The 15,880-nt window shown below is 39.5% G+C and overlaps 1 protein-coding gene across 7 annotated transcripts in view; it reads left to right on the plus strand.

The window, feature by feature from the left end:
• Positions 1-15,880, plus strand: part of LOC133424478 (ELKS/Rab6-interacting/CAST family member 1-like) — a 156,910-nt gene that overhangs the window by 56,440 nt on the left and 84,590 nt on the right. For all 7 annotated transcript variants that reach the window (XR_009770888.1, XR_009770889.1, XR_009770890.1 and 4 more), the window contains 2 exons: positions 1,238-1,378; positions 3,828-4,021. Coding sequence is in view for 4 of the 7 variants with exons in the window: in XM_061715110.1 (XP_061571094.1) it covers positions 1,238-1,378; positions 3,828-4,021 (335 nt within the window). In the remaining 3 variants the exon portion in view is untranslated. The remainder of the gene's footprint in view (positions 1-1,237; positions 1,379-3,827; positions 4,022-15,880) is intronic.

Below are 15,880 nucleotides of genomic sequence, written 5' to 3' on the forward strand. Positions count from 1 at the left end.
AAAACCACATTTAGGCAAAGCAAATATTTTAACACAGTGATCCTTTAAAAGAAAAAGAGGTGACCATTGACAAGACAAAAGTCAGACAATTCATAAAGCTTTACCTTTACGCTTCATTTTGTGTAGTTTTTAAATTGTGGGTTCATAGTGCCCCTACCGTTCACATCATGTAATGTGAGAACTGCCTGTGCAGACTGTTTCAGACACAAGCATTCCTCTCTCCGCTGGTAGAGCCATGAGTGGGGTTTGTCCGAAAACGGCAATATATATGCAAACCTAAATATATTCTGAAAAATCAGCAAGGTTTTTCTGACCAAAGCCCAGTCAAACATGATGATCCTGTAGTCTGGAGTTGGTATTGTCAGTCAAGTGTAAAATTACACGTCTGGGCGTCTCTGCTTCTGGTCCTGTTGGTTTTTGTTTCGCTGCCGCTACCAAAAGAGGAAAAGATGGGAAAAGGAAGGGAGCGGGAGACTTTACGGATTGAGGTTGAGAAAAAGGGACAGGTTTTGGGACCAATAAATCAATCACGCATCTGTGGAAGAAGATCTCAAAGGATTATTCCATGTTATCTGAAACTGAACTTATTCTTGTACTGTCATGTTATTTCTTTTACATACAGTAGTTTCAGTAATGTTCCTGAAAAACAAACATCAGTAAAGTGCTGGTACTCTGTTCACTGCTCTGTTGCTCCATTGACTGATGGAGAAAGCCTGACATGAAGATATTTGTGGACTATATTGACCCTTCCTTTTATAAGGTGGACTTGCTGGTCACTGCCACCAGCCTGCGACCCGACTCAGCTTTCTACACGGCCATAAACCGGCATCACCTGGCACTCATCTCATACAGGAAACTTTCCAACACAAGTCATTTTATCTTAGTTCCTAGTACCTCTTGATAACAAACAAAAGAGGCCAGACAGCTTGAAAGAAGATGTATGCAGCTGAGATAAAACATTTAGCAAGAAAGCTGTTCTTTGAGGATAATCTCTGTTTTTGCCTTTAGTCACGTAACAGTCTGAGGCTCGCGGGCACAACCACAGGTCACTTTTTGTTTAAAAAAACAGCACTCTTTGCTGATTATTTGCATTTTTGGGTTAAAAACATTAATGAATTTGACCATAAATGAAAACAGAAAAGATTTGTGTAAAAAGGGACTTTTTCTAGAAGAATTAAAAAAAGGATGATGATGAAATTTATCTCAGATATTTGAATTTATTTTTCCCTTCATCTAGACGCTGGTGTTGGATCTGAAAGAGAAAGCTTCCTCCCTGGCCTCGTCGACCCTGAAGAAGGACAACAGGCTGAAAAGTCTAGAAATCAGCTTGGAGCAGAAGAGGGAGTCGTGCATTAAACTGGAAAACCAACTCAAGAAGGTTAGCTCAGAATATCAGGATTGAATGTAAAGAATCATTTATAAAGTCCCAAAAGCGTCACGGATGCCATACTTTCAGCGAGGAATGTTTTTGGTTCCTTTTTCGAGCTGCAATTAGGTAGACTTATTTCTGCTCTCGCTCATTGTTTTCCAAGACAAAGAAATAGATGGCTATTTGTGTATGTGCTTGTGTATGAGTGTGTCTGCATATCAGATATTCTCTCCCACACAGCAGCCCATAAAATGATGTGTGTGTGACAACGTGCTGACAGCCTTACAGTCATTTTCACAGAGTGGAGAAGACAGAACTGTGGATCCGTGTGTGTGTGTGTGTGTGTGTGTGTGTGTGTGTGTGTGTGTCTCCATGTATTGGTGTGAAATCATGCTCCCCGTACAACTCAGAAGGAGGAATATGTTTGAAAGTGTCAGTGCATCTGTGGTATGTCTCTCATCAGATTTGATTTCTTAGTCTCTTTTTATTACACCACAGTGGATGGAAAAGAGACGTGTGACATTGTGTGTAATGTTTTTATCTTCCTTTCTTATTTGTCTTTGTCCTCCACCCAGATCTTCTTATATCGTCAGACACCCAAACATTTCCTCTCCACATAAAGACCTGTAGAAACTGCCGTACACTTCCAAAACTAATAGAGTTTATTTATTGTGGAACTGAAGGATACACACACCCACACACACACACATACATATACACACACATGCACACGTGCACACACGGACTGACACAAGGTCAGTCCATCCCAAGAGCAACATTTGCTTCTGGGAAACACACACAGCTGTTGTAACCTCTAAGCTGGTTATAACCTGTTTTATTTTTCTTTGTTTTATTACGTTCTTTTCTTCTTTTCTGTACCTTCTGCGTAGTCTAGGGGAAAAAGAAGGAACTTGAAAAACACGATTCATTCCCAAGTAATTTCACGACATGAATCCGTGACAGTTTTACACAAAAAAATAGCCAATCTGTTGTTTAACGTTAACAGGATTTTAAATCGATTAGATGCCCATCGTGTCCAATTTATCAACGACCTACTTTACACATAAAGATAAACTCTAGCTCACCCACCAACCAAAAATACCACAGATGCTGGAAGAGAGAAAATCCTGAGTCCAAATCTTGTGGAAAATTCCGTAACGCCAAACATGGCTGTTGTATGACATAGATCCCACTTCTTTCCAGAAAAAAATGCAATCATCTGTGTATAGCCAGGAAACATACTCATTCAATCATCAACAGTTGAAAAAAAGAGGGAAATAGAAGCTTTTTTTTTTTTTAAATTGCAGTTATGATTCTTTATCCATTCATTTCCATTCCATTTGTTGTTTTTTTTACTTTAAAACTTTTTTCACATCAGTGGGGTGACTGCGGTAAAGTGGGGAGAGAGTGGGTTTTGTCCCCTTGATCCCCAGCTGTGTCACATGCCAAAGTGTCCCTGGGCAGGACACTTAACCCCACAATGTCCCCATTGTTCCAGCCACTCAGTGCCAATCCCAAGCCCGGGTGAGTGCGTAGGGTTGTGCCAGAAATGGCATCTGACGTAAAACCAACAGTTTACCAAATACTTTTTTTTTACAAAAAACATCAGTGCCTGCGGGTGACTGAGACATTTAGGAGGTGACATGATAATACTACTACTTTTGTGCATCAGAAACACCCACCCCACCCTTTTTACTCATTTGAAAAGAATTGTTGAAAAGAGTAATGCCATCCTTGAATGTGCTCTCTAGAAGAGTGGTTTTTGTCTGGTCCGGCTTCGGGACCCTTAATGACAAACCAGGACCCAAGTCATGGAATGTTTTCAAGAAAAGATGATGCAGTTTTAAACCTCAGATTGCACAGAAAATGCACCAACGTGAAGTAAAATAGTGCAACAACTGAGAAGTAGTTCAAGAGGATTTCCTAATATGTAGCTTTAGTCGAGTATCCACTAATATTGAACATATTACAAACACTAAACCAGCAAAACTATTCAGTCAATCAAGATTTAAACATAACAATCAAAACATTTCAGAAACAGCCATTCCTAACAGACTCAGCTGGTATTTTTCTGCAAAATAAATTAAATAGAAACGTGCAATAACTGACAAGTGGTTCTAAAAAGACTTAAACATATGCAGCTTTACTTTCACTGAGGCAAAGGCCTACGACCCACTGAGAACGGGTCCGTGAAGCACTTTTTGTGTCCCGACCCACCAGTTGAGAATCACTGTTCAGCTGCTATGTGAATATCTGCAGATGTCATTTTATCGCCAGGCGAGTAGAATCTTGAACGTGTCGCTTTCATCAAACCCGTCCGACCGTTCCTCAGCAAATATGTTGTTACTGGCACGTCCACCCTGGTCTCAGCTTATCGCTTTGGTCAAATTGGGGTCACCTTATTTTGAAAACTAATGCTGGGTTTATTTTGAAAAAAAAAAATGAATTTCTGTTCCAGGCCCAGAATGCAGCAACAGAGTCGGAGGCCAACACTGAACTCTCTGAACGCATCTCCTGCTTGGAGGAAGAGGTGACCCGGCACAGAGAGGATGCTGGGAAGGCCCAGTCTGAGGTGGAGAGACTCCTAGACATCCTCAGGGAGATGGAGAATGAGAAGAATGACAAGGAGAAAAAGATCCATGAATTGGAGAGGTAAGAGGGGAGGAAAATTAGATTAGTAATGAAAATACAATAAGCACTTTTTATTAAAAGAATAATTCTTCTGCACCTCCTTTAACCTTAAACTTGGGGGGGAAACACTGGTCGTTGAAATGTTTATTTTATGTAATAATAGACTTAACGTTTCATACCTTCATTGCCTTCTTAATGTCAGTAAACATACTGTTTGAATCTTCCTGTTAACATTAACTCATTAGTTGTCGTTCACCCGTTACTCTTCCTTCTCTCTTACGCTTCTCCTCTTTCATCCTCTGCTTTACTTCTTATGCGATCACTCATCTTTTCCTTTTCCATCCTTCCTCACACACGTGTGTATACAATAACATGTGTACACTGCATTTGTGTGAGTGTGTTTGCTTGTGTGTGTGTGTGTGTGTGTGTGTGTGTGTGTTTGGGCTCATCACACCTCAGAAATCCTTCCACCTCTCATCTCTGGCGCTCTCAGCAGTCGCGAAAACAGGCCCCTCCCCCTGCTGACTCTCAGCAGCCAATGGGGGGGCTGATGTGGGACTACCTGGGCACGTGAGTGGCTGGTGGTCCTCGTTAGTCAGTTAGCTGGCTGACTTACTGCACGATAAAACTCACTTTGCTTGTCGGAGGAGAGGATATGAAAGCACTGTCACAGCTGTCCCCATGTGGGGAAGTTTTCTGACTTAAACGATCGTTGCACTATATTTGGATCTGGTGAACAATTTGTCATCCTTAAAATATCGGCCACATGATTACGTGTTGTTTTCTGAGATTAAATGCATGAAAAATTATTATTTGACAGCATATGAAATTAATAATTAATCGACCAACCCACTGTGGCACGTGTGGCACTGTGGCACAACAATATAAGAAAAAAACAAGATGGTTTTCACCCGTTCGCCAGCCTTTTCCACATGGGACTGTATGCTCACTAATAAGCACCATCCAAGAGTTGCAGCATTGGCTCACTACAACCAATCTGTTGGGACATATTTGGTCTGTTCTCGCTCAAAAGTCCAGATTTGAAATTAGATGTACCTTTACACCCACCAAACAAGCTTCGGTCATCTTGTACTGAAGAATGAGAGGCCAAACGGGTCCAAATCATTTGTAAAACCACTTTGGCACTGCTACTGCTGAACAGCCAGAAAGTCTTTGAGCGTCTGCTCCTGTCAATGGTGAAACTCTTTCACTTACTGGACTGTTTTTTGGCTTTTACTTTTTCTTTGCTTTCAGCTGAGGATGTTTGACTTGCAGTATTTAACACTCTTTTTCCTCACGCAAGGAAAGTAGATACTTCACTAATTTTCTTTTATGTCTTTCTGTAGTAACCGGTTGCTGTTTCTCGCTACTTCATAAACGTGTCTGTGTGATTACAGATCCACCAGTGTCTCCCTCCTTATATCTACGTTGTTATCTATTCTTACTCTGTCTTTTCCTGCTGTTTGTATCTGATTGTCTGCCTGTAGCCTTTGTCTGCTTGCATGCGTCTCTAACTACGTTTTTTCTGTCTCCCTGACGCCTTTGTGTCTTTTTAAGTGTCTGTATTGAAGGAGAGCATTTCTGAGAAGAAAAGCGATAACGAGATAACGTCACTGGCCTTCATCTTAGCTTGTGGGGGCAGTTTCATGCGGTTTTTACTCAATAATCAAGAATGCACTGTGATTAACTTCTTCAAGGACTAGAAGGGTCTGATGCTCTTTGTGATCGTGACATTTCATGTGCCAGTATTTCTGTCTGCATCAGCCTGTTTGCTTTGGTTCTATAAAATATGATATACTGCCTATTTTCTCTTATTTTATGTATCTTAAATGGTTTCTCGTCATCTTTTCCTTGGGCATAGCACTTTAAACTCATCTCTTTCTTTCATTGTGTGTTCCTCCCTTACTTGAAGCCCTTTGACTCTTAATACGTTTGGTTGTCGTATATTTTGTCTCCATCTGGTCAGTAGAAATATTACACTTACTAATTAAACAGTTGATGACTTGTATTTGGTTTTCAAATAGCCACAGATGTTGATTTCCAGCTGTGCTAAATTTATATTATATGCTGCAATGCAACTCGATAGGCATTTACAACTGCAGATTGGTATTCTTGTGGCTACGTCCAACATTTTGCTGAAAGATATTTAATTTCTCCAACGGAGGGCATTAAAATAGACGCAACAGATATTTGATATTTACAAGCTGCACAAAGGAACTGGAAAAATCTGAGAATATCAAATTTAGTATAATTAACTATATTTATGCGAGGAAATTTAACTTTCTTGTAAAAGCAGCGATCTCGATGCATCCTCTTGCAAAATAGAGCTGAACCAGATGTCTCTCAGGTCAAGAACGGCAAACTCCCAGAGAATAAAAGACGGCTTCAGCACGGTGATTTAATTTACAGCCTTTAATTGTTTTCAGACTACTGTGTCTTCATTGGAGACAGATCAGGACACTGATGAAGACATAGTAGCCTTGAAGCGTTTGTCTGTTTTCCCAGTTAAACGCTGTGAATTAAATATGTCTGCTTCTATCCTCTGGAAAGCTGACTTTCCTTTGACTGTCATTACCCTGAAGTTGGAGGTTTGTAGAGGTCATACAGAATTAAAAGACTCAAAAATATGTGAGAGTTTAACTTTTTGTCATGTAATAGTTTAATTTAGCTGTTAAGTGTGTTATGAGAGAACTTATCTCTATCCACAATCTCTCCCTGAGCCTGATTTAAGGCTTTACATGTGGATATGAATATGGAGAAATGAACAGTCTAAAAAATGTGAAATGTTCACAAAGCCCCGTCACTCATGTTTTGCCATCGCTTTCACCGACAGAGGAGACATACTGTAGTGAAGGATATGTTACATTAAAAGTACATATATACCATATATATTTATGTATGTGTATGCATATGTATGCGTATATATATATGTATATATATTAAATATAGTGATAATGCACATATATATGCCTTTGGTTTCTACCGTCATGGTATCCATCATTAATATGTGTGCAGACAAGGTAAAAAAAAAAAAAAAAGTACATATATACATTATCATTCATTCTGGTCATGCCACCAAACTTATCAATTTGTGTAGCACTGTGATAAAAACTGAACTGAAAACATAGCAGGAAGAAAACAAAATGTTAAACTACTAAATTTTCAGGGCTCCCAGATATGGCAACTACAGGATATTTTTTATTTAACGTTTATTTTACATGGAGGTCCAGGGACAGTATGCAAAACAGGAGTGTTTTAACTGTGTATCCCTTTTTTTTTTAGCTTTTCAGAGTCAGCAATAAAATTAGGTGGATAAGATTGTTCATTCGAAAACACATCACCAATACATGTTTGATTTAAAGTGTTTTTTTTTTATTTATTTCATTTTTAGCTATCGTGTTTCCTGACTTTATAGTGCTAAGATTAACAAGTTATCTTTAAATCCGTTTAGTCTACTCATAAAAAGAAGCTTTTAACTTCTCCAAATTTAAAAACCGGACACCGGCGGTCGATGCAAGTCGTATTATTTATTCTTATCCCATCCAGGAAATCCTACATTACATGTTGAAATTACAAACAACGCTGCCAAGAAAAGATCCAAACTATTTAAGATTTAAAATAGAAAGTGAGGCTGAAAACAGCGGCACGTAGCTGAAAGACAGAAAGAGTCAACATGAAGAGTAGGTTAGTTTCGCACAGGTGAGGCTGAAGACTGAAAAAAGGAAAGTAAGTGCATCAAACGACTTGTCCAAGGACACTTGGAGTCGTGACTGGACCAAGGATCGATTCACAAACCCGCTGGTTGGACGGCGAGCGGTCTCTGAGTCACGGCCTTCCCGTGTATCATGAAGAAAACAAAGCACTGCGTAAACAGAGAGAGTTCTTTTAAATCCCACTGTTCTTCTAGATAGATATTATTATGTAGCAGTACATTTAATCTTCACGGTACGTAAGACACATTTCATATATTACCATGTATTCCCTGTCTAAGATAGTAATAATATATATATATTAAGTGACATTGTGGCGTTACATGTGTAAACAGTGTTAAGTACCAGGGGGAGTGATCTCTGAATTATGAGTCTGAAATAAAGGTAACAGGTACCTCAGAGCAGTACACTTGTGTTTTCAGCCAGCTCTTTGCTTGGCTTAGAGGGGGAATCAGCGAGAACATTACTTATAAAAAGATCAGATTTGGGTTAAATGAGGGCGAAAATCAAGCCGCTCAGTTTCCCCTCTCCTGTAAATCCAGCTGTAATGGTACCAGGTTATTTATTTCAGTAACTAGGATGCTAATTGGAGCAGACTGAGTGACTTCACACTGAGGGGAAATGGAGCTGAAAATCTGCCCTGATGGCCAAAATAAAGGATTTGGATGGAAGCGTGGAAAATGAAGCGAGGGAGAGCAAGGCGGAAGCGCGAGGAAGGTCGTGGTGGAGCAAGAAAAACAACAAGGATGACGTTAAAATAACGCTGGAGATGTGGAGGGGGGGCAGCAGAGAACAACTACCAGGGAAGACTGGAAAAGGAAAGAAAGTAACATGAGAAAATGGAAGGGGTTTGGAGGGATGTAGAATAAAAACCTGAGGACTCAGAAATTAGAGAGGTTTATTGTTCTATTTTCCTGTGTCTGTGGCACCCTGTCATTAGCATGTGTTCTCAACCATAAGCTCACGCTAGCATTTAAACTTTGCCAGTTCAAACATAATAAACATTGTGTGGGCAACGTTGGGAATTTTGGAAATTATTTTTCTTCAAATTACATATCTTGATGACGCCATGCGATGTGCCCTTTGGTAAAGAAATCCACAGAGTGCGCAATGTGAGGGTGGGAAATCTAAACCGCTGAGGAAATAATGTGCAGTGAGGTCGTACGAGTGTCATACGTCAGTTCACCAAGTGCTCCCTTTCTCCGTATCACGGTTAGTCTTATTCGCGCTTCTGCGCTCTCAAATGTTTGTAGAGGTGGTTTGAGGAGAGCAGGCCTCTGAGTAGCCTCAGTAGTTTACTGAAAACAAGAAAAGCCTGTCTTAAATCTGTCTTATGTGACTGCCTGCCTGTACATCTGTTTGCCCGGTCATGCTTGTCTCCCTGTTTAAACGTCTGCCTGTTGTCTCTCTGCGGTTAATTATGTTTCTCTCTCAGTTCTTCTGTCTCTCAAATCTCTCCTTTTCTTTGAAGATTGATCAAGCTGGCTAACTGGCACTCTCTCCCTCTTTTCCCCTCTCACCTTTCCCTCTCCTCTCTGTCTTTCTTTTATCTTTACAAATGCAACACTCTCTGCTGCTCTACCCAGTCTTGCCTCAAGGTTAGTACTGCACGCCTATTTTTCTTCTTACCCTGCTTCCGCGCCGTTTCTCATCTCTCTCCTCCGTTGTCATACCGCGCGTCCTTGCACCGAGACGCAGTCATAAACTCTTGCTTCTAATAATTCCCATCTTGTCTGTCTTTTAAGGAGACACCTTGACTTTTGCTTCACTCTTTCCATCACTTGGCTGCCTCAGAACAATTATTGCTTCTTTATTTCCCTCGTCAGTATGTAACACCCTACTGGTCTCTTCGCCATTACTCGCTTTTGAACTTTGATACAACACTTACTTTAATAACTTCAAATTAAGGCCTGCTACAGAAAAACAAGCCAAAACGTCAAAGCAAATTTAACACTGTTATTAACTTTGACAGCGGTGAACCTTTTGCACAAAGGTCCATTTGCATCGGTCTCTGTCTTTGTTGCTCTTCGTGAGAAATTGCTCTGTTTGAGCCGAGGAGGAAAGTTATCGTGAGTGAAATCAGCAGTCAACATCATCGAGGAATATGACTGCCTTAAACCTGTATCGTATCATTTTCAGCCTCAAAAACACAGATTTCGAAAGCAGGGGGAAAGAACTTTCAACTTACTCTCAACTTGTGGTTGGAGCTGGAACTCAGGAACGAAGCTCGATATTGGCAGCTCATTATTAACTGTTTACTGATCTTTACTAACATAGAGCAGCTACGTAGAAAAGGCGAGTGGAATTAGAGGTCACTCTGATTTTCATATTCACATCTCTGCACATAGTAAGTTGTTGACAGAGCCATGTTAGAGCATGAACCGATCGTTCTCGTTGAAATAAAACTCCAAAATGAGTCATTTCAACACATTCACAGCAGTTTGTGAGACATGAAACCAACCTGACCCCTTTTGTGAAACACTTTCTGTTTTGCTTCTTCCCTTTCTGTGCACAAGCACATGATTACATTATAACACAAAACTCTCGCAATAGGAGTTTTCAACCCCTATAAGACAAGAAAAGGTCAGTATTTTGAGAGAGGAAGGTGCAGCATGACTGTGAGACAATTATCTTTTGGTACTTTTACACTTTTTACTTTGTTCTCTTCAATATGTTTTCAAACTCATTCTTTTTGTAACTTGCAGCTTAGGTAAGTTTAGGCGTCCAAATCAGCAGGTTAGGTTTAGGCATTACCGTAACTATATATGATATTTTAAGTCTTAAGCCTCTTCCTCCGCATACCTCATATTTGGTCCTCACAACCTCTTTGTTGTCAAAGCCGCATGCCTGTGATTTTGTGCCCACAAGTCTCTAAGGACAAGGGAAGTTCTAGCTTTCCCTCCACTGAATAACTTACCTTCTGTGGCTTCAAAAAAAATCACCCACAAAGAGAGATATATGATCTGAGTCCATATAGGTCAGTTTTTTTACATAAATATGGAGATCTGTGTGCTATTTTAACATGGTTTGTTTTGGAGTTCACATTTAATGCCCAGCAGTATTCTTAAATCACACATATCATTTTAAAAAAATACATGGTTAGGGTTAGGAAAACATTGTGGCTTACCTTAAAATTGAGCTATATCTGTGTCTACTGCTATTTAAAAATGTACTTTTACTTGTCTATGGAGGGATGAGTCTACCCAATCTGAAAAAAAAAGCAAAGGTGATGCAGGCAAACAAACGAAACACACCCAACAAACATACTGTGACAGTCGAGCTGTAAAAATAAAATAAATGTGAACTGTGCCTCAAAGAATTGATTTTAATCTTGGGGCTCTTCCAACAGATCAGGCTGGTAGTTTAATGAACAGAGATGAAATGTAAGAGTTTAATAAATTCATGGGTGGGGGGAGGAAATGTGGCCTTAATGCCTTTTCATGCAGTTTTAGTTGTTCATCTTAAACATCTGTTCAGTTCTGGTTGTCATGAACTCATAAATCAAATGATCAGCTTGCTCTGTAGTGGTATAAAAAGAGTTCAGCATTTTTTAAAGATGTGCTTATTGGCTTTCTTGTCAAGCATGACATGAAAATATAGAAATATAAGCACAGAAGGATTGATCAGTCTCAATTCTGTAAAAGATTTACTGCATTTTTAGTAGAAGATGATTGTTTTAGTTTGGAACAAAGAAGATGCTTCCCTGCTTTTTATGATAAGAAGGTAAAACAGTTCTCCCATAAAAACAAAAACAATAAAACATTAAATCATTGTAAATAATCATTCATGTTAAAAAGCTGAAAAGTTTTTCTTTGGCTCTTTTATTGTTATCTGCTCTTGGGATGTCACTACTGGCTCGTCTCCAACTGTAACATCAGGGTGTTTTTGTCTGACTATGAGAACTTCAGTCGGTGTACCTGCAGTTTAAAACCAGGATTTTAGTCGGACTAATGCCATAATAAGATTTTTTATCAAGCGTCATTTAAACGAACGGATTGTCAGGAACAGTGTTTAAAAAAGCAGGTGCAGGCCTCCCTAGCCCCCGACTTCTGGCTAAAAGGGTCTGGAGATGTTGCCACGGGAAAGAGGGAGGCTTTTACAGTCCACCATCTTTCCGGTGAAGTTTATGGCTCTCTTTATTAACTGTGTTTATCAGACATGCTTACTTACAGCTGTCAGACACAGCAGGTCCAGTTTAAGATGAGCTCCAGTTACCTTTTTTGCATCACATCATGTCATGCCTTAGTGAAGGGCATGGTCGCTCTTTTCAGTGAACTAAATACTAGAATCACTTCATTAAAAACATTTGTTCGAAAGATGTAATTGTTTGGCGTTTGGTCTGAGCTCTGACTGCGTATCAGACTCACTGAACTGAAACGCGGCTGTACGGTTTGTGGTTCATGATTCTCAACTTCCACCGGTGCTGTTGCTTTGACAACCGACGTCTTAAAAATCTTGACATTATAAAAGTTTCCTGTCTGAATACTGGAGATGTATGAATATATTTTGCAGTCTTTGTAACTGCTCTACAGTTCAGCATTACTTTATGGACTTGTTGAGCCTGATTCTGGCCGTTTAAGTTGCTGATTATGACTCGAGACTCGTATTCACTGTGGTCTGTTAGTACATTCACTTGTATGCTATTTCAGTATGTTCAGCGAGACCAGCACCGATCCTGACACAGCTGCAGCTGCCCCGATCACAGCACGCCCCATCCTCCAAATTTGCTGTTAGCTCAGGGGACACATTTGTTAGCAGAGAAACATCACGTTTGTTGAGTCTGTTGAGTATGGGTTGGTCAGCGGGCAGCGCAGAAGGGCTCACCGTCTGATGTCAGGAGAAGGAATACGTTTTCTGCATGTGACTTGAAGTCGGGGGCCATCAGTGCATTTAAATCTCAGCCTGGCCTGGAACGATAATGAAAAAGCGGCTGTTCTGATCACCTTTATTAAAGGAGCTTTCGCCGTTAAGTCTCCTCCGTTCCAGCTCCTGCTTTGCCCCTTCATCCTTTTTCTAGAGACACTGTTCCTTTGCCATCTTCTCTACCTTTTCATTTCTGTTGTTCTGGTGTTTTATGGTTCAAATCGGAAGGGGGAACAAAACCAAAAGACAACTTGCCTCACTCTCTGGTAGATGGCAGAATATTTCTTTTTCATCTTGTCTTTTTTGTGTGCTGTGTGGTTTGTTCTGCCCTTTTTTTTCTCCATGTTGTTTTGATGTTGCACTACCAAACTACCTCATCCACTGCAACATTTCTGACATGAAGGTCTGTGGAGCCTAAAAAGGAATTGCATCGTTTCTGTGAGTTGTTTGTTTCTTTGTTTCTATGTTTCTACTTCTGCTTCTTTGTTTCTATTGTTTATACGTGTTTGATCTGGTGGAGGTCCTGATAATTGAGGTGGTGCAGGAACTTGTCAGCTAATGGGTGACAAAAGGCAGACGCGCACTCACCCAATCACAAACCAAACACTTTGTGCATTTTTGTTGTTGTTGTTTTGTCTCGTGCACTCAAACACGGACACAAACATGCGTACACAAAGGAATTTCAAGCTAAAAGATAGCAACACACCAGGAGTAAAAGAGATAAGATTAATCCCTTTTAAAGTGCATGCACAACAAAGAAGAAAGATCTTATACTCATTGTGAAAAGTATTATTGAATAGAAGGGATTGTCCTGTATTACCATGCATTTATTTATATACCGGTATTCATTTATTTTAAGTTTGAAGCAGGTAACTGTTTTATTTCAGTTAAGTTTGGCTCAGGTAATCAATAGTTCAATAATAAGACAAGACATTTAAACAAACACGCTGCCAAGACAAACACATGCTCTCTGTTAGACTCTTTCATTATTACATTTATCTAAACATTTAGTTAGTTTTGAGGCGTGAGTTTATCCCATAAACGTGATTTGTGCCTATATGGATAGATGCAGTTAAAAAGGCATTTCACTTTGTTTGTTTCACACTATTTTTACAGCTAGTTTCCAGTAAATGACTGGAGGAAGTTTGTAGGCACACATGCCTTATTTAACTCGCTAATTTATTTACTCTCCACCTGAGGGATTTCCTGCAGGCATCTGTCAAATGACAAAATAAACCTTCCTTTCTTAATTCCTTAAAAAACATCCACCTCGTCACTGGTTTTTCTTCCACATCAACAGTGAGCAAGGCCTTGCTTTTATGTGTTTGATCCTTTTTTCTTCTTCTTCTTCTTTTCTATATTTCTTAGTTTTTGTGGGCTCAACAAACCAAACCAATATTTCCTGTATTTTTAAAGGCAACACTGAATTCCTCATGGTTAAGAGGAAATCCTTGATGTTAATGTTGGGCGAACTATGAGCGGTAAACATACATGAGGCCTCTGAGCATATCTGATCAAATATTTATACAGGACTCCAAATGTAATATTAATATTACCTTAATGTGGGTCCCTGGATATATTCAGCATGCTAATGAGTGAGGTTAAAAAGTTTTTTGTTTTTTTAGGGTTTACACTTGATTTATTTGTTTTTATTTTTTTGTTTTGTTTTGTCACTGTTACTGTAAGAATTTCATATTTTACTAAACCCAGTTGTGAGGTATTCCTTTGTGTACACACTGCATATTTATGTATATTGCATAAATTTGTGTCTGTGTGTGTACATTTAGAGTGTTGTTGAGGATTCTGTTCAAAGGTATACTCGTGTGTGTTTATCGTAGCACGTTAAATATGCTTAAGCTATGTGCAGGGGTGTTTGCACAGTTTATCTGCACATCTGTGTGGGTGCTGGGAAATGTGTGCTCGGTTCTGCGTTTTGAACACTTTCAGTGTTTGTGTGTGGTCCTTCCCAGAGAAACTCTGATGCATTTAGTGTGTCAGTGCGTGTTTAACTGTTTGTATGTGCGTGTGGGCGTGGTGTCTTTGAGCTCAACGCTGTTGGTAGGGAACTCTCCCATGAGTCCAGCTCCTCCAGTGGTTTGAAGCAGTTGTTCAAAATGATTTCACAGGAAGAGAGAAGGAAGTGTTTTAATATTAAAACAACTTCAAATGCCGCAGCGCCGCAGCTGCCATGAGCCGCCGAGTTCACCCAGCAGCTCATGGCAGTTAAAGACACAGCTCTGATGAGGGTTTACTTTCATTAGAAACATTTACTATCAGAGCTAAACTTCCCCTAAACTGTACTGGTCAGGCTACCTGTTTGTTTTTATCTTTTAGTAAGGACTAAAACTGTTTTACAACTCATATTTGATAGAGTAACATCACTTATATTTAATGTTGAAATGATTTTAATCTGATAAAGGTGTTGAGCTCTTTACTCAAGACATTTCCACAGTAACATGCCAGAAATGGTGTTGGGGGGGGCGCGTGCATTCTTAGGAGCAGTCTTTCTGCACAATTATTCATAAATAGATACAGATGGCCATCACAGTCGAATGCCCCGTCCAAAAAGTAGAAAATCTGTTTGATAATTTGCCTTGAAAATTGTGAAGTGATGCTGGTGAATGATACTTGCCTCCTGTTGGTCACAATTGGAGCAAAAGCAAAAAGTTATGAAACGTTTTGTATCTACGGAGATCGTTACCATATGTGAAGATGTGATATGTGCAAATAAAAGCACCTCTACTTGGCCCCAGTCATCTGCACCTTGTCATTAAAATTGCAGAATTTTCATGTTTATTTAATGTTTCCATGGGCCCAGTTGCAATCAATTTTACGTTTATCTATAATTTATGCCAATTGCAATCGGGTGATGGTTTAGAATCGCAGATTTTCTTCCTCAGATTGCAGCGGTTTTGAGTATTTCCTTGTTGGAACTGATCGAGCAAAAGATGCAACTGCAATTGACAAGATAATAAACTGAAACTCTGCAGTAAGAAATGTTTTAAAAATAACTCAGACTGACTGAAAATGTACTAATGAATGAGTTATTTGACAAAGAATGTTTTAAGAGGTTTGCAGCCTTTCACTTTGTGCAATTTAAAAATGAATCAGGTTAAATCTTAGCTTGTGGTCTGATCTGTTTGCATGATTTGAAGGGTTCATTTTAATAAATTGGCTTTATCAGCATCTTATATACATGTAATATGTAGGTCAAGGTGAGAGAAAACAAAGAAGTACCATTAAAAAAACAGGGGATAAATTTAAAAGACGAGGAGAAATAAAGGAATTGTCCATGATTTGAAAATAA

This window comes from Cololabis saira, chromosome 23 (genome assembly GCF_033807715.1).
Source record: "Cololabis saira isolate AMF1-May2022 chromosome 23, fColSai1.1, whole genome shotgun sequence".
NCBI lineage: Eukaryota > Metazoa > Chordata > Actinopteri > Beloniformes > Belonidae > Cololabis > Cololabis saira.